This window comes from Moschus berezovskii, chromosome 7, assembly GCF_049115385.1.
Source record: "Moschus berezovskii isolate FMDL1 chromosome 7, NW_MosBer_1.0, whole genome shotgun sequence".
NCBI lineage: Eukaryota > Metazoa > Chordata > Mammalia > Artiodactyla > Moschidae > Moschus > Moschus berezovskii.
Genome location: NC_142466.1, coordinates 88,744,417 through 88,762,915, shown reverse-complemented (window position 1 = coordinate 88,762,915; position 18,499 = coordinate 88,744,417). Strand labels below are relative to the sequence as shown.

Sequence of the window (18,499 nt, the reverse complement as noted above, 5' to 3'; positions counted from 1 at the left end):
CAGCCTTGACATACTCCTTTCCCTATTTGGAACCAGTCTGTTCCTTGTCCAGTTCTAACTGTTACTTCTTGACCTGCATACAGATTTCTCAAGATGCAGATCAGGTGGTCTGGTATTCTCATCTCTTTAAGAATTTTCCACAGTTTGTTGAAAATTGTTATCTGTTGATACTATTCAGATATGACCTAAATCAAATCCCTTATGATTATACAGTAGAAGTGACAAATAGATTCAAGGGATTAGATCTGATAGAAAGAGTGCCTGCAGAACTACGGATAGAGGTTCATGACATTGTACAGGAGGCTGTGATCAAGACCATCCCCAAGAAAAAGAAATGCAAAAAGGCAAAATGGTTGTCTGAGGAAGTCTTACAAACAGCTGTGAAAAGAAGAGAAGTGAAAGACAAAGGAGAAAAGGAAAGATATATCCATCTGAATGCAGAGTTCCAAAGAATAGCAAGGAGAGATAAGAAAGCCTTTCTCAGTGATCAATGCAAAGAAATAGAGGAAAACAATCGAATGGGAAAGACAAGAGATCTCATCAGGAAAATTAAAGATATCAAGGGAACATTTCATGCAAAGGTGGGCATGCAAAGGACAGAAAGTGCTACAGTCCCTGGGAATCTCAAAGAGGCAGACATAAGTTAGTGACTAAACAACAACAGTCCTTATTTCACAACAGTGACCAGATTAAACTACAAACAGATTAAAGAGTGAAGTTACTAAAAAATAAATTAAAATTAGATAAAAATATTAGAATAAAACAGGTGAATCTTAGAGCAAAGAAAGACTTCCCAAGAGAAACCTGACATATCTGACTACGTAAAAATTAAAATGTCTTATACATCAGAAATATTCTATAAAATTAAAAAGTATACTAAAAATTGAGAAAAATACACAAATATAAGAAATTATATCTCCATTTCATTTTATTTTTTTAAAATGGGAGAACAGATTACAGATTTATGTAGTAGAAGTTTAATGGAACACAAGAGCCTCCATAATGAAATGAAGACCTGAAGAAACAGACCTGAGCACTTGTCTGCTGGGTTTAATGACCAGTGGACAGTCAACTTAGGAACAGCCAGATGGAAAACTGCACAGGGCAAGGTATGTGAGAAATAGCATGGAACTTCCATGCCTTCTCCAGGGGTACCGTTCTCCCCATGTATCCATGTGGTCACTAACCAGGAAGCCCCAATAACTTTATTTTTAAAAGATCCAATCAAACTAAAAGACAAAAAAAACTTTTGGAAACCTCACTAACATCTCAGTATACAAATGGGCAAAGGAAATTAACAGATAGGAAATGAAAATGGCTAAGGACATATGAAAGCTCATTGATAATCAAGGTAATCCAAATTAAAAAGAAACCTTCTCTTGCCTATCAGATGGGTGAAACTCCAAGGATGAGGGGGCCTTCATAACTACTGATGGATATGTAAATTGTCACAACCTTTTCTGAAAGACAACTTGAGATAAGTACCAACAGCCTTCAACAGGTTCAAAACTTTTGATTCAATAATTCTAAGTTTATACAAACTATCTCCTCAGAAATTTAATGTGACATTATTTATAATAAGAAAAAACCTTTGAAATGTAATAAAATCTGATATACTCATAAAATATTATACATACATTGAAATCATTAATTTTAAAAATAATTAATGTATGGAAAGACATACAAGATATATTGTAAGTGAAAACTGCTATATGCTCTGCTGGCAATTTTGAAATGACAATATATACTATATACATAGATTTTAAATACCAGAGGGAAATGCTACAAAATGTTAGCAATCATTTTCTTTAAAATTAATTTTACTTTTACTTTTTGTAAATTTTAAAGTTTCTATAATAAATGGGGGACGGAGACACCATATTTAGATGAAGAAATATTACAATTACAAAAACTTCACCTGGCATCAACAAGCTCCAGATCTCAAATGCAAGTGTCAATTACTGCCACAAGTAGGAAATTCACAGGGAAAACCTTGATGATGCATTAGTACCTGCCTTCCATCTTTCTTACACCCCTTTGACTCAAAACTTCATGGCCCAATAGAGTAAGAACAGAGCAATACCAGGACAACTCCAGTGGGCAGCCAACAGGAGAACTATTGCTCAGCATAATAAATAACCCTGTACAGGCTCCATGACCAAAACACAAACAACTCAACTGTAATGGTGTTTCCATGACACACTTGCCTGTCCAGAAAGTCTTCAACCAAGACCACCCACTTATGGTCCACAAACCATCAGGTAAAGGAAATGCCTTAATGATCTAAGAATTGATAACTCTGGCATGAAGAGCCCCACATGCCATGTGCAGGCTCCCAAGTGCCCTTCCCCATCCCCTGGTGTTTTCTCTGGCAGGATGTTTTATATCATGTTCAGTCCAACCCAGCTAATAAAGGAGCTCTTTTAAAGCTGAGAAAAACCCTGTGTATTGGGTTCCTGGGTCCAACATGTGTGCAATACATAAAGAAGCATGGAACACATGTACAGTACCTTCCTGAAGCTGTGTTGGCTTTGCAGAATTCTCCCCGCTCATTAAAACAACAAAGGATGCAGCTGCTCGAATTGTAGCCTGCCATGTTGACATGGCAACGGGTGGCTCCTGGCATGGAAAAAGGGCCCTGTTGTTTATGGGAGATCCCACAGTATAAACACATGGCCTGCAGAAGAAAGACAAAGAAACAAAGGCGGAGAATCTTTAAAATGAGTTGTCACTTTCCTTACCACCATGGTAGCAAATGTTAAGTTGAGCTTTCAAAGAGAAATTATCTGAGACTTTGTAGTTTATTGGTTTCAAAGCATCTTGAACTGACATCTGCCAAGGGCTATGTGACTGGCCGAGTGGTTATTTCTCCCAAATGAATTACTTAAATATGTAAAGAGAGTTTTTTTTCTAAGGGGAAAAATATTTTTTGGATAAAGTTTTAAATACTAGTCTGCCAAGTTAAAATTTACATTACCTTGCCCTTCCCCTTAGGCCTTCAAAACAAAAAAGTTTTAGAGACATTCTTACAAAACTTTTGGAAAATATTCTGGAAAAGAAAATATGTTTAGTGATACTGAGATATTAATACTTGGAAAAACAAGCTGGTGGTCTCAAATGCAGTGCTGGCGGGCAGATAACCCCAATCTTGGAAACCACCATCTCAAATGGAACCCTTGTGGGAATCCTTGTGCGGAGGCCAAGAACAGGGGTTGGCATATAAACAGGACTGTAGGTCACAACAACCAGGCTTGTGATGGGAAGGCCAAGAGCAGAGTTGTTACCAAAGCAAGTATAAGAAACCAATAGCATGACATTGGGGCCCATGCTGCTACAATTAAAAAATACAAACCTGCACACACCAAGAATAATCCCTTCCATAAGTCACAAAGAGAAATGGAAAAAAATCTCTGAGATCAAAGAAATCTATTCTTTTAACACCACTGAGTAGAAGGCACAGACTGACCCTTGGGAAGATGTCTTAGGAAAATGTTTCTACTTTTTGTTTTTCAAGAGTTATGGCAAATATGATATAGTTTTAATCAGCTGGATTTATGAAGTCAATGATAAAAGTGGAGTGCCACCTCTCTTGCATAAACTGGTTTTCCTTTTTAGAATAGTTAACACTATTATGACTGAAGATTTATTGTATTCTTACAGCGAGCAAGAACACACAGAATGATGACCCCACTCCATCAGTCAGGGTCCAGGAAGGAAAACACAAACCAGTACAGCGAGCAAGAACACACAGAATGATGACCCCACTCCATCAGTCAGGGTCCAGGAAGGAAAACACAAACCAGTGTAGGTCTTAATAAACAGAGGTAATTTAATTTAGGGGACTGGTCCTAGAAGTAATAGAAGTACCGAGAAACCAAACAGCAGACAGGGATGCAACCCAGAGATTAGCCACAGTGGTAAGGAGCTGTGACTCCATGGGTTGGAGGAGCTGCTGTTACTGAGTATTCTGGGCTTACAGCAACAGGAGTCGTTTGACAGAAGCCAGAATCACAGTGGAGAATGTTCAATGGGTGCAGGGACCAGAGACTCAGTCATTGCTAGAGACACCAAAATAAGCAGAAAGAGGAGAGGAAAGTGTGTGTGTGTGTGTGTGTGTGTGTGTGTGAGTGTGTGAGTGTGTGAATGTGTGTGTGTGTGAGTGTGTGTGTGTGTGAGTGTGTGTGTGTGTGTGTGTGTGTGTGTGTTAGTCTCTCAGTCCCCAGACAAGAATACTAGAGTGGATAGCTATTCCCTTCTCCAGGGGAACTTCCCGACCCAGGGATCAAACACAGATCTCCTGCTTTGCAGGCAGATTCTTTACCATCTAAGCCACCAGAGAAGCCCAGGAAATTGTTTATTGCTTGCTAACAACTCCTGTTCCCAAGTGTTCCATCAATGCCCTGCCTTGGCCAAACCTGACAGGAAGTCAGAAGACAAGGGAGCCTGGGAAATTAGGTTCCTTGTCATCAAGAGAAGATAATAAGAGCAGAAAATGGACCTTAGAGCAAATAGGTAGTCTGCCTTCTAGAAGTGTATATGCCACAGTTACTCACAGATTTGACATGAGGTAGAGAAAGAAGACTAGACATTCAGAAGACTAGCCCTGGCTGGGTTCAGTTCAGTTCAGTCCAGTTACTCAGTCGTGTCCAACTCTTTGCTGGCTGGGTTACCAGCTCATTAAATGGCTATGGAAAAAAACCTGACCTCTCTGAGTCACATGCAAAATGGGGATGGGGGCAGGTATGTGACTTCAGTTGTCTGTCTGTTCTGGCCCAAAACCCATGGTTGTATCCCAGAATCACAGATCCAAGAACAAAAGCAAATTTTCATGGAAGGCCCAGGGTCTCCCATCGATTTCATGGAGTACTGAGCTCCCACCCCGGTGCTCTTGGATCCTGGTTAATCGACTGAGCCTGAGTTAATTCAGGCAGTTGAGGACCTAATGATGAAGTCCCCCTAAAACTACCTCCTCCTAGCTGGGGCCACTGGTTGTGGGTGCCTGGTGGGGGATGCTGTAGCAGCTCAAATAGCTTAGGCAGGTGGGGTCAAGGCATGCTTAGTTCTGAAAATTCTACCCGTTTTTTTCCAAAAAGTCCATCATAGAGAAGGATCCCAAGAAGAAAAGCATCATCAGTGGAAACAGAGTATGTTGCCCCTGGCCGAATGGCAGGCATAACTCTTCCTCTGACAGTGACAGACACTGGGAATCAACGCTTCCTTTCTTACTAAAGCAGAATGGACTCCACGATGTCTGTCAGCTCATGAACTCTTGGAATCCACTTCCAGTCTAAGAAGACTTGTGGAGATAAGCCTATTTGTGATGCTCACAGGGAAGTGGGAGACCCTTGTCTGGAGATTCCCTAAGACTTTCTCTGGGGAGAAGAAGGGGGAGCTGACCCCATATTATGGTTTTAAGTCTTCGGGTACTTCGGGAAAGCATCTGTGCTTTATCTGTGCTCTGTTGCTCTTACACTCAGCACCTAACTTCCCTAGGGAGACTCTGGTGTTACAGGTCTTCCCTTGTCTGCACACGGAGCAAATTCTCCCCAAAAGACTGGCTTGCCACAACGTTTGCTTTTCTTCTTCCTGTAAGTTTGGGTTGGAGGCCCTGCTGGCATATTATTATGCATTCCACCTGTGCCCTTAGGTATGAGGTCCCTAAGCCTTCCTCCACAGCCTCCATACCTCTTTCCAGAAGAAACTATCAGATCTGAGATGAGGTCACGTGTGAGAAGGGGTTTCCCAGGTGGAGTCAGTGGTAAAGAATACTCCTGCCAATGCAGGAGACATAAGAGACGCAGGTTCGATCCCTAGGCTGGGAAGATCCCGTGGAGGAGGGCATGGCAACTCACTCCAGTATTCTTGCCTGAGGAATCCCACAGTCAGAGGAGCCTGGGGGGCTACAGTCCATAGGGTCACAGAGTTGGACATGACTGAAGCGGCTTAGCATGCACACATACAGATGTGAGAAAACAGTGCAGAGGATGCATCAGAAAGACTCAGTGATTCACTAAAGAAGGAGAAGAAAGGGAAGGCCTCCCTGAGGTAGCCAGCTCTCAAGACGGACCCCAATGACTCCTGCCCCAGGTATTCACACCCCTGTGGAGTCCCCTCCCACATGGTATCAGGGTGGCTTGTATGACCCAAATCACTACAATGAAAAGCCCGCACACCCCAACTAGAGAAAACTGGCATGCAGCAACGAAGACCTAGTGTGGCCAAAAGAAACATAAATAAATTTTAAAAATAAACAGGAAAATGCTGCTGCTGCTGCTAAGTCACTTCAGTTGTGTCCGACCCTGTGTGACCCCATAGACGGACGCCCACCAGGCTCCCCCGTCCCTGGGATTCTCCAGGCAAGAACACTGGAGTGGGTTGCCATTTCCTCCTCCAATGTGTGAAAGTGAAAAGAGAAAGTGAAGTCGCTCAGTCGTGTCCGACCCTTAGCAACTCCACGGACTGCAGCCCATCAGGCTCCTCCATCTATGTGATTTTCTAGGCAGGAGTACTGGAGTGGCTTGCCATTACCTTCTCCTAAACAGGAAAATAATCCTAGGCAAAATTTCTTGAAAATGTACATTCTCTCCGTGCTCCCAGTCTACTCCCTTCTTGGTCTTCTCTTCTTCTCAGCTCACTCCTCCCTCCCCACCACATCCAAACCAAGTGCCAGTGACTTTATAACTGATGGCTTTTTGAGCTTTCACAATCTGATATGCCTATGCATGTCGCACATCACGGTGCAAATGTCCAAAGCAATCTAAAGTCAAGTAACAACATTTTAAGCGGGATGAAAGCTTTAACCCCCGGGAAATGTCTAGTGGTGGAATTTTGGGCATCTGACACAAAGTAGAGAATGGGTGGACAGGAGGTCTTCACGGAGTCTGAAAATCACACTCTGTGATGACTCTTGTCACACACATACCTTTCCCACCCTTCCTCTTCCCTACCCATTGTGTCCCAGGAGGGGATGAAAATCTATGTGCATTTATAAACACGCTCTGCAGTTATCTGGATGGGTGATCACTGAAATATATGCAGCTGTGTTTATTCAACACGCACAGCCTTGCACCTTGGCCATGTTGCTAAAATGCCTATGGGATAGATGTTTAGGCACAAGCCTGCAATTCTCTGATGTTTATAAACATCATTATTTCCCAACTGAACAATTCCTTCCAACATGAGAAGGAAAACTCTCCTACCAGGGCTCATCCCACATGCCCTGGGATAACCACCCACATGGGAGACCCCTTGGGGAGCCCAGATTAACTGCACAGGAGTTGCAGGAATGGGAGAAAGCAACTGAAAATGAGAAAGAAAACAGGGTAAGATAGGGGGTGACAGCCAGGCCATGGCTTGTTGCCATTAAAGAACTAAACTAAGAACCTGTCAGAATAACAATTATTTCACCTTCTTGTTACATATTTGTGTATTCTCAGAGCAGTCAAATGAAGATGAGATACACTATGCTGCTGGTCTGAATATGTCTGTCCAAATTCATATGTTGAAATCTTAATGTCCAAAGTGTTGGTATTAGGAGATGGGGTCATTTGGAGGTGCTCAGGTCATGAGGGTGGAGCCCTCATGAATGAGATTGATGCCTTTATAAAAGAGGCTAGACAGAGTTTCCTGGCCCCTTCCACCAGGTAAGGCCACAGCCAGAAGTTGGCAGTCTGCAACACAAAAGAGGGCCTTCACCAGGACCGGACCATGCTGGCACCCTAGTCTCAGAGTTTTAGCCTCCAGAACTGTGATAAATTAAGTTCTGTTGTTTATAAACCATTCTCTCTGCAGTATTTTGTTATAGCAGCCCAAATGGAAATGGACTATGATGTCAACTATGTTTGCTTATCTTTTTTCAGGGGAAGCCATCTTTACAACTTGTAGGGAATAGGCTCAACCCATATATTTTCTTTAGTTTCAGTTGACTACTATATGCATTTTTCTTTTTGCAGTTGGAGTGAAAGGGGGTTATTTTTAGTTTAAAAATACTACTTTCCATAAAAATCACCCATTTTCAGAGACTTGATTATCACAGATGAACAACTGGGGAGAGAGTGGCTTCAACAGACAGTAGGAGGTGATGAGCCCACTGTCGCTGTGGGTGTGGCTTGATATGACGTTTTTCCACATCGAGGCACTGATCTGGTGACTGGAGGCCAGGAGGCCACAGATACGACAGGTTGGTGGTTCAGATTCGTTCATATTTCAGATTTTCAAATATTTCATATTTCAGAATATTTCAGATTCTTTGTAACTTCCCAGTTACAAAGTCTTCAGGACTCCTCTGATTTCTTTTCATCTGTTCTCCTTTCAGGACCTGACCTTTTTTTATGGCTCCACGTTCTCGTTAAACCTAAGTTACAGTTTCCGTTGTAGGTAAGCAACCCTCTTGCTTTCTGTGACATAAAAACCAAGAGCCAGACTACCAAAACAGGAAGTGCAGGAAGTGTCAACCAGAACTGCTCCCTCGCCTCTCTCATGCCTACACACACACACACACTCTCTGTCTCTCTCTCTCACACACACATCCCTTCTCTGTTATCATTCTTCTTCACGGTGTGATCACCAAAACAAGGACTCACCAATCATAATGAACATACGTGACAAGTCCAACGAGAATACTGCTTTGACTTGGATAGATTCTGGTACAGTCAAAATGGACTGGACGGAAAGTGGCTTTGAGTCAGAAACTCACCTCTTCTTCAACAGAGATGTTTTGGGTGCAAAACTAGCAAGCTGTTTGTAAAGGCAAAGACAGTGCTTCTCATCTGGAAGCCCCTTATGAGTATAGGATTTTATGTATGGAAAACATTCGGAGATCCTCTCATGGAATTTTCTCATTTTACACATGAGGAAATTAAGCTCCAGAGATGTAAAATGACTTCTCTGAAGTCACACAGCTAGTTGGCAGCCCACCTTTTGAGTACTCAGGTCTCTTGGCGTTCACCTTCTAGATTCAACTCTCCACACTTTTGCTATAGGTCATTTGTATTTGTTATTTTCTGTTGATGTTTGGTTATTCATGTCTTGTTGTTTGGTTGTTGTTGTAGTTATACAATGTTATTATGGAATTAATGTGTATTTCCCCTTCAGTTTTCATGAATTTTATATTGGTTTCTTGAAGCAAATAGGGGAGAAAAAATGTATTAATTACAGTAATGTTCATTTTAGACCTGAAATCGCTTCTAAAATATCTTCTGTTCATTCTTTTAATTTTAAAACTTTATAGCGAGATACAAAAAATGAAACTATTTTATTGTATGTGTGTGTGAGGGGAGCATGTATTAACATCTGATTTTGATGTTAAACTAAAAATATTCCAAAGGTCTACATCTTCTTTGGTCCAATACCTGAACAATAAATATAATTTTAAAAAATCATTCTCTCCTTAGTATTTTGCCAACATCATTGTGGGTTTATCTAAAACAAAGCAACATCATATTGATTTAGGAAATTTTTAATTTTAATATCACTTTAAGTTATAATATATTTTCCTAGTCAGATATTTTTAACAATGACCAAATAATTGTTGCTTCTAAAATACATTTCCTATATTTAACTGGATTTCCCCTCCATTCAACTCATTCAATGATGTCATCGGCTTAAGCAAGATCTCTTCGACCGCTTGGCTGGTTCCACAACTATCACAGTGATCCAAAGGGAAAAGGAGTGAGTTACAGAAAGATGCTTTGATTTTAAACAACGTTTTATTCACTGAAATGAAAAAAGTGCAGGAAACACATAAACTTTGAATAAAGGTTTCCATTTCTCAAAGATTTTTTTTTTCTAAAGTATGCTGAGGCTCTAGAATCAAAAAGATATCGTCTTCTTATCTAGCTTAGCAAGAATAATGGCCCCAGCTCTCATCTAAATATTTTTAAAGGGCACACATACTCATCCATCACACAAAAGTAAGTACTTTTTCCAAGAAGCATGTGTCATATTGTTATGTATGTGTTTGTTTTATCAGTCATTTTTAAAGGTCATTTAAAATCTAGTATCTGAATGATGGAGGCAAGAAAGAGCAAGTAGATTCAAGAGAATCCAGAACTCCACAATGGTTGAAAGGAAGTAGGAAAATGTAGTTTTTATATTTCCAGCTATTTCATCTTAGAACTAGAATACAATGAGGGAGAGTAAGTTACTGACAATGACTGAAAAGAAATACTCTTTTACAGTGGCAAATATATTTTCAGTTCCCATCTAGAAAACATTTCTACTTGATAAAAAATGGGTTGACAGCTCTTAGGAAAGGGGAATTTCAGGGTGGAAAGAAGACTATTTTTTCAAATTTGAAATTTATTTTTGATGACTTTTTTTATCAGTTATAGATTTATTTTTAAATATTTATTTATTTTTGGCTGCTTCAGATCTTAGTTGCAGCATCTGAGATGTTTTGCTGGGGGTGTGCTGGCTTAGTTGCCCCATGGCATGTGGGATCTTGGTTCCCTGAGCAGGGATCAAACCACATCCTCTGCATTGGAAGGCAGACTCTAAACCACTGGACCATCAGGAAGTCCCTAGATTTGTTTTTAAAAGTACAAGATAAAACACAGACTTCCCATATATTCCATACTCAGTTTTCCCTACAACTTACATTAGTATATTTGTCACAGTTGACACATTATTATTAACTAAAGTTCAGATTTTACTCAGATTTCCTTAGTTCTCTCTGTAAAAATAAATCCTTTATACCCCTTTTCTATTCTAGAATACTACATTAATTTTAATTAGCATATCTCTTTAGGCTTCTCTTGATTGTGACAGTTTCTGAAGACTTTATTTATGTTGGTTTTGAGAGTTTTGAGGAGTACTGGTCAGGTATTTTGTTAAAAGTCTGATTTATCTGATATTTTCTCTTGCTTAGATTGGGGCTGTGGATTTCGAGGAGGAAGATCAAAGATGCCATTTTCATCACATACTATCAAGGTGACTCATCAGTGTTGATGTCAGCTTTGATCTCCTTGCTGAGGCCATGTTTGTCAGGTCTCTCCAATGAAAATTTGCTTTCTCCTTCTTTCCATACTGTCCTCTTTGGAAGGAAGTCATTATGAAGAGTCCTCTCTTAAGGAGGGAGGAATTATGCTCTACCTTCTTGAGGGCAGAGTTTCTATGTAACTTGGACTTCTGCACCATAGATTTGGCCATTCTCCCCATTTGCTTATTTAAGTCAATCACTTTTTTATATTAGTATGGACTCATACATATTTATTTTAAACTTTGGGTTATCATCTAAAACTATTTTACTTTGTTGCTCAGTTTTGGTCACTAGGAGTTCTTTCAGATGACTCCTTAGACTTTAATACACTCATGCAATTCCAGGTTCTTATCGCTGTTGTTAGAGCATTTCCTTATTTTCTGGCACAACAGATGCTACAGCTTCATCTTGTATGTTTCCTGCTCTAGCCCCAGCCATTTCTCCAAAAACTCTGGTTCCTTTACTGGAGCATGATATTAGAAACCAAGATCTGGGCACTAGGGAGTACTCACTGCTTCTAAACCCACTCAGCTGAGCAACAAGGAAATACATGTCTATGCTAACTCTTGCAAATACCCCACATCTCTAATTATTTCTATATGCAACCATCTGTATCTGTATTATGCTAAACGTGAGTTCATAGTGATGTCTCCCATTCTAATGCATTTCCACATGAATCATTCTATCCTCTTCCCCTTGCCCATCTGTAATCTCCCACTTCAACAGTGAAAAACCTGGCTCCCACCATCTGCATCCATTTACTAAATTACTCAGTTCCAGTATACATGTAGAGTGGTACCAGAATTGTTAACCTGTATTCCCATGGGAAACAACTCTATCAACTATAGTGCAGTAATTATGTACAGTTCCTTTTGCTTTCAGCCTTACAGATTCAACTCATTTCTAAAGTTACTTAGGTCAGCACATTTCCCCTCTACTCTCCTCAATGAGATTGTTTCATACATTTTTTAATATAGCTAGATTGTTCCGTCACATTTTATAATTTCCTCCTGGGATCCTCTGACCTCCTAAGTGATTATTTATTTACATATTATCAAACAAAATAATGAATTTTATTCTCAACAAACCAGTCAATCCTAAAGGAAATCAACCCTGAATATGCATTGGAAGAACTGATGCTGAAGCTCCAATACTTTGGCCACCTGATGCGAGGAGCTGCCTCCTTGGAAAAGACCCTGATGCTCCGAAAGATTGAAGGCAGGACAAAAAGGGGACAACAGAGGATGAGGTGGTTAGATGGCATTACCAATTCAATGGCCATGAGTTTGAACAAACTCCAGGAGATAGTGAAGGACAGAGAAGCCTGGCATGCTGCGGTCCATGGGGTCATAGAGTACAAAATGACTAAGTGACTAAAAATTCTCAACAAGGCGTAGAATGAGAATGTGCAGGGAAGAAGCCACTGTTGGAACTTGAAAGGACAGGTACAAGGTTAGAGTTTTTCTTAAATTTCTGTCTAGTATCTGTTTAAAAATGGATTTGAAAGCTAATTCATTTTTTAAAAATGTATTGAAATCTTTGCTTACAATAAGAGACATGGTAAAAATCAAAAGTAGGAAACACAGCTCCTTTTCACAATTAAGACATGGATTTTTCTAGGAGCTTCAGTAACTTTATAGAATATTCTTACTTGTAAAATGGGAATAAAAAGTTTCTCATCCACACTAAAAATTTACAGTAGGCATGTTGATAGTATTCTGCCACTCAATGGTAAAAATTTAACCACTACTTTAATTTGAAATCCTGGTGATTACTAATAAGAAATTATTTCTGTTGAGCAACCTGGAATCCTTGGGCATTTTAAGTCCTTACAGTATCCAAACAGTTACCAGTATATACCTAGATTTATTCTTAAACATGTGGGAGAATTTAATGACTGTTCATGGAAGATTTATCGAGACTATTAATAAAATTCCCCCCAAAAAAGAAAAAAGAAGGGAGGAAAAATCTTTTAAGGTTTAAAAAACAAATTTATTATCTCTGTAAGACTCCATAAATGTCATTTATTTACTAACATATAATTACAGACTTCCAAGGATACAGCTGAAACTCTTGCTGGATCATGTATTTATTGAATATTCAGAAAAGGAGACATCAAGAGTAAATTCAAGTCACCCTTTCAGGAGCAAAATGTGCCCAAGGACCTTTTGAGAGTTTCTTTATGGAAACCAGCATTTATCAACAACTCATTCCTACTCAACACTTCATATGTAATGTAATTCACAAGTCTAGTCTCTGTAGTAAACACTGAGAAGAAAGCTATGTTTGAGACCATGAATGAGTGTTTCTTCCAAATACTATCAATAGTTTCTTCTTTCCTATTACTCTAATTCAAAAATGAAATATCTGGAAGTATGAAAACTAGAATTTCCTAGTTAAATATTCAGAGACAGTATATTTTTAAATCTTATTAAAAGCTCATCTTTAATAATTTCCAAAAAATTTAAAGATACAATAAGAACATCTATTTCTTTCCTTCACAGACTCCCAAGAATATTCAGTAAGTTATTCTATAAACAAATCACTATGCTTTTCTACTGATGTAAATTTGCACTACCCTGCACTATCCCAAAGGCTGCCTCAGACTCTAGCAGAAATAAGAAAGGAAGTGAATTCCTTCTGAGCAGGGAGGGAGACCAGAGCAGGAGGTAAGACGGAGGCAAGGAGCGGGATAATGAGAGCTCAAACTCGAGGTGGTGCTTTAAAAAACATAATCTAAAAGGTTTTTTTGGGGGGGGTGAGTTAGGGGGAGAGATGTAAGCTATTTATCTAGACCACTGCCTTCATTAAGGGAGTTCTCTGCTATAAAAGAAGGCGCTAAAAACAAGCTCACAGAGAGGAACGTTCTTCCAACCAAGCCCTGCAATAATTACTATAATGATTCACAGTATGTTAGCACAAATAAACAGGTAAAATAATGAGGAATCAATAAAGTTTGATTTGAAAATTCTCAAATTCTAAAAACCCTAAACTGCTGGAGAAAGAGAAGAAAAGAACTGCCTATATACTCCCCCGAACACTGATGTTTCATCAATTCTTCCTCTCCACACAAAAAATCAGGAGTCCCCTTGGTGTCAAATACCCAGAATCACAGCCAAACAAGCAAGTGTCAACTCAGCAGGACTGACTGTCACACTCCTCAGAAACAGATCTTCCCAGTGCTTTTGAGGGTTCACATTATATAATAACTGACAAAGTCCACGGAGGCACAGCTGCCAAGAGATGGATACAGTAAGAAAGTCACAAAGCAGAGCTGGCTTTATTTGGAAGCACTTTTCCAGGATTCACACCAACCCAACACAGCAGCTATTTATTCCCTCGGGGGAATATGAAGGAACTTTGGGAAAGTATTTGCTCAAAGACACATATCATTTCCATCTACAGTATTGGAAGTTGCTAGCAGAGACCTCAACGGAGAGCTAGGCTTGAGATTTAACCATTAAATCTGACTTTCAGTCTCCTAACTCAGAAATACAGGGGCTTAATAAAATAATCTTTTTCATCTTCAGGGAAGTAATCCTATTAAAAGTTCAGCATGCCTGGGAGTTTACCTGCTTCCCTGAGGGTCGAAGGATTTAAGGTTAGATGGGTAATGCCACAGAATAAAGAGGAGCATCTTTGCAAAGGTTCATCTCCCAGTGTGTAAGATTAAAGACCAGGGAACTGCGGAGTACCCAGATAACCTACCTGCCACTCTGGTCTGAGGTCCATGTAACTGATCGCCCCTGGGGTTTGGTTCTGTATCGTATCCTTATGGCATGAGGAAAGTCAGTAGCTGTCTGAGCCCCTGTTTTCCTGATCTGTAAGCTCCAAGTGTCAGTGTCAAACAGGAGTTCCCCACAGCCAGGAGCCTGGCTGCAGCGAGCATAATAGTCTAACTGCTCCCTCCAACGGTCTGCAGGCAGAGCCACGAGTTCACGTACAATCTGATTCCTGAGCTTGGGAGACCTTGTAAATTTTTCAATACCTGGCACAGCAGCAACATCCACCTCCTCAACCTTTAACACAGATAAATCACAGCAGTCCAACACTAGCAAAAATTCCTCACTCCCATGATTCCCTGTGTCACAGCAGTACTTTGAGCTAGAAATCCCAGAAGCCTGTTCCTGGTTGTCATGGTTACCATCTTTACCAGAAGTATCTTTTTCACCTTTACCACAGATTACAAAATCATTATATCCTATTTTAGATGAGAAGGTCTTTGTATCTGTCACAGGAATCTGGCAGGGTTCAGGCATCCTAAATTTGCAGGCTTCGTTTGGCTCTGATCGGCAGGCTATCTCAGTGGAACTACTCCGTTTCTTGAATCTGTTTCCAGACTCGAAGAAAAGCACTATGGTGCCTTCAATGATTTGACTTTCAAAATCCACATCTAAATCCAGTACATAGTGTTTCACAAGTATGTGGCTGGTGTTGGCCATGAGAGGAAGGTCATCTCGAGAGGGATCCAGCTTTATGTCCATGGTAGTACTGTTCAAGAACTTTGGTAAAATCTCAGAAGGGGCTTCCTATCAGTACCAATCTTCCAGAGTCATAAATGGCTGCTTTCCAAAAAACACCTGATGTCACAAATTGGGGTTCCACAGCTTTCAGTCCCCTGGTAAAGAGGAAAAACACAATTAGACAAAATCCCAAATAAGATCCTTTGCTCCTGCAGCTGCTGCTTCTGCAAGTTGATTACCTCCTTAAATAATTCCACAGTGTAGTAAAAGCTCATGGCTACAAGGCAGTCTAATCTTTTTGACTGACATCAAACTACATTATGGATTTCTAATAATATTTCAGTTATCGATGGAATAAAAGAGGCCTCCACAAAACCAGAAGAATCATGTTCCTAACTATTGCAGAACAGTCCTTGTCCTGGAAAAGAATGACTGTTGGGCAAAAATGTAACTGAGCATCACTGTCCCTCTTATTTTAAAAGATATCAAATGTATCATTTCTAATTCTGTGCATCGGAAGAAAAGTGATTGTTTTTCTACTGTGATTCTAAGTAACAGATGTGAATGAAGGCTAAATGGCCTCATACGTTTTATTCTTTGAGAATAATAATTTAATACATACAATGTAACTCCAGGGATTAATGTACTTTTCACATTAGGACTATTCTCATATCAGCACTTCCAGTAAATTACAGGAAAATGAGCCAATTTACCAGGAGTGCATTCGAAGTATTCCTTTGAGATTGTTCACAGAGATTTTTCAAATTTATAGTTAAATACTCAAGGTATATCATTACATCTTAATAGCTGAAAACCCATTAACATTCTGGATAATAGCCTTCTTGTGGCAAACAAAAAGGTCTTCTCATTTGAAAAAAAAAAGCATGCAAATACCTATAAAAGGAAGGAGAGAAATTAAAATGTAGAAACAGATGTTGTAATAAAATACCCAAGTTCTTCGTAAAAGTTCTGAATCAAAATATAGTCTTATTTTATAATAGCAATCCAACTAAAAGAAAAATTATTTGAAATTATTTCAGTCCCTGTTGTGTACCTTATTTCTTTCAACACTTTTTTTTAACCAAAAAATGAAAAAAAAAAATGGCAGAGGAAAAGAAACGAAAACTCTGACAAAGCAGATTTATTTAAAATCACATTTGTATTTCTAAATATCAAGAGGTATTCTTTCATCAACTATAAAACAACATTACTTGTTTGACTTTTCACGTGAAATTGAGCCCTCCCTTTTTATTAAGTCCTCCTCACGTTCCTTCTAACTTTATCTGCCAATCTCCTAGATTTTTATTTCCTTTCCTTCTAGAATCTTATTCCAACAATTAAACCTATTGAATTTTCATTTTCTATCTCCCCACAGGCTATTTCCTCATCAAAATCTCACCTAGCCTTAAAAGGAGCTGGCTTCCGGCAGACTTGTACAGTCTGGTTTCAAGCTATTTTCCTTGTCATGGAGACCACACTCCCTTCAAATCCTTGTCCTCTAGTCAAAGGGCATACTCAGGACTTCTCTGGTGGTCCAGTGGTTAAGATTCCAAGCTTCCACTGCAGGGGCCTCTGGTTCGGTCCTTGGTCAGGTAACTAAGATTCCACAGGACTCACGGTGTGCCTCCCCCCCCAAAAAAAGGCCTGCTCAATACATTGCTCCCTAAAGATGACCTGACACCTTACCTCCATGCTTTTTGGACTACTATGTCATACCTGGAGTGCTCCTGGTTTCCACCTTCCATATCCACCTGCCAAATTCTATTCTCCTTCCACATAGTTTAAGTGCAATTGCCTCCTAAAACCCTTCCTGCTCCCTTCTCTTCCTCCCTCCCCCCAACCAAACTGTGAGTGTTAATATACACTTTGACTTTTAGAATGATAAGAACTGAGAGTAATCAGGGATGTAAAAGAACAGTCTGAGATCACTTTATGGAGAAGCTGGCACACACTTTGGGCTTCCCAGGTGCTGCTAGTGGTAAAGAACCCGTCTGCAATGCAGGAGCCGCAGAAAAAACAGTTTGATCCCTGGGTTTGGAAGATCCCCTGGAGGAGGACATGGCATCCCACTCCAGTATTCTTGCCTGGAGAATCCCATGGACAGAGGAGCCTGGCGGGCTACAGTCCATAGGGTCACACAGAGTCAGACACGACTGAAGCGACTTAGCACACATGCATGGCACACACTTTAGTCCTAGAAAAGTCAATGGGCAAAGGAAATAAGCTAGGGTATTTTCCTTTCGGCGTGAGAACTGAAATTGTCATATTATTTATAATAAACTTCAGTAAAGCTACTGGCTATATTTATGTAATTAGAAACAACAGATTGTTAAAACTTGACCCTGCTGGATTTTGGAGTTGCTATAATGTACTATTTTGTTGACTGGGCTATTAAAACATTGTTTTTTGTTTAATTAAAAAATACCTGGACACACATAAGGAAAACTCTGAATCAACTAAGAAAAGGATTAACTTCGTGGCTGTCTAAACTATGAAATTTGAAAAAGAATACATTAGCATTTGTAATAATATAGATAAAACCATTTATTATCTAACCTTAATAGATTCCTAATGTGAAAGTCGGACACGACTGAGCGACTGAACTGAACTGAACTGAATGTGAAAGTTAATATAATTTAACAATAAAATATGTTGTGTAGAGTGGTTTTCACCACTTTTGTCTCTGGTGGCTATCCTTAGGCTACCTTAGAGTCCTGCCCATCCAAGATTGGAAATCTTTTGGTCCTCTTTATGAGATTTTTAAAAATTGAAATGTATTTGATTAAAAATATTATAATATAAGCTATAGGTGTATAACACAGTGATTCACAATTCCTAGAGGTTATACTCCATTTATAGTTATTATAAAATATTGGCTATAATCCTTATATCATATATCCCTGTAGAATATTTTATACAAAATAGTTTGTACCTCTTACTCCTTTACCCTTTTGTGCCCCTTCCCCTTCCCTCTCCCCACCTGTAACCACCAGTTTGTTCTCCATATCAATGAGTCTGCTTTTTTTTTTGTTATATGTACTAACTTGTTGATTTTTTT

At 39.6% G+C, this 18,499-nt stretch overlaps 1 protein-coding gene and 1 long non-coding RNA gene across 10 annotated transcripts in view; one reads left to right on the top strand and one right to left on the bottom strand.

Annotated features, from left to right (window-relative positions):
- The window catches only part of AOPEP (aminopeptidase O (putative)), a 432,382-nt gene that overhangs the window by 343,022 nt on the left and 70,861 nt on the right, over positions 1 to 18,499 (bottom strand). For 8 of the 9 annotated variants that reach the window (XR_008686140.2, XR_016037874.1, XM_055427422.2 and 5 more), the window contains exons 2-3: positions 14,687 to 15,596; positions 2,511 to 2,677 (exon numbers count right to left, since the gene is read on the bottom strand). Coding sequence is in view for 7 of the 9 variants with exons in the window: in XM_055427422.2 (XP_055283397.2) it covers positions 2,511 to 2,677; positions 14,687 to 15,462 (943 nt within the window). In the remaining 2 variants the exon portion in view is untranslated. Of the gene's footprint in view, positions 1 to 2,510; positions 2,678 to 14,686; positions 15,597 to 16,154; positions 16,252 to 18,499 lie in introns of those variants that run through there. The other variant, XM_088838096.1, reaches the window with a different exon arrangement.
- LOC148777395 (uncharacterized) lies at positions 7,761 to 17,663 on the top strand. The gene is made up of 4 exons (XR_016037875.1): positions 7,761 to 8,179; positions 8,315 to 8,376; positions 10,868 to 10,929; positions 16,817 to 17,663. It is a non-coding gene; the product is annotated as an uncharacterized LOC148777395 (long non-coding RNA).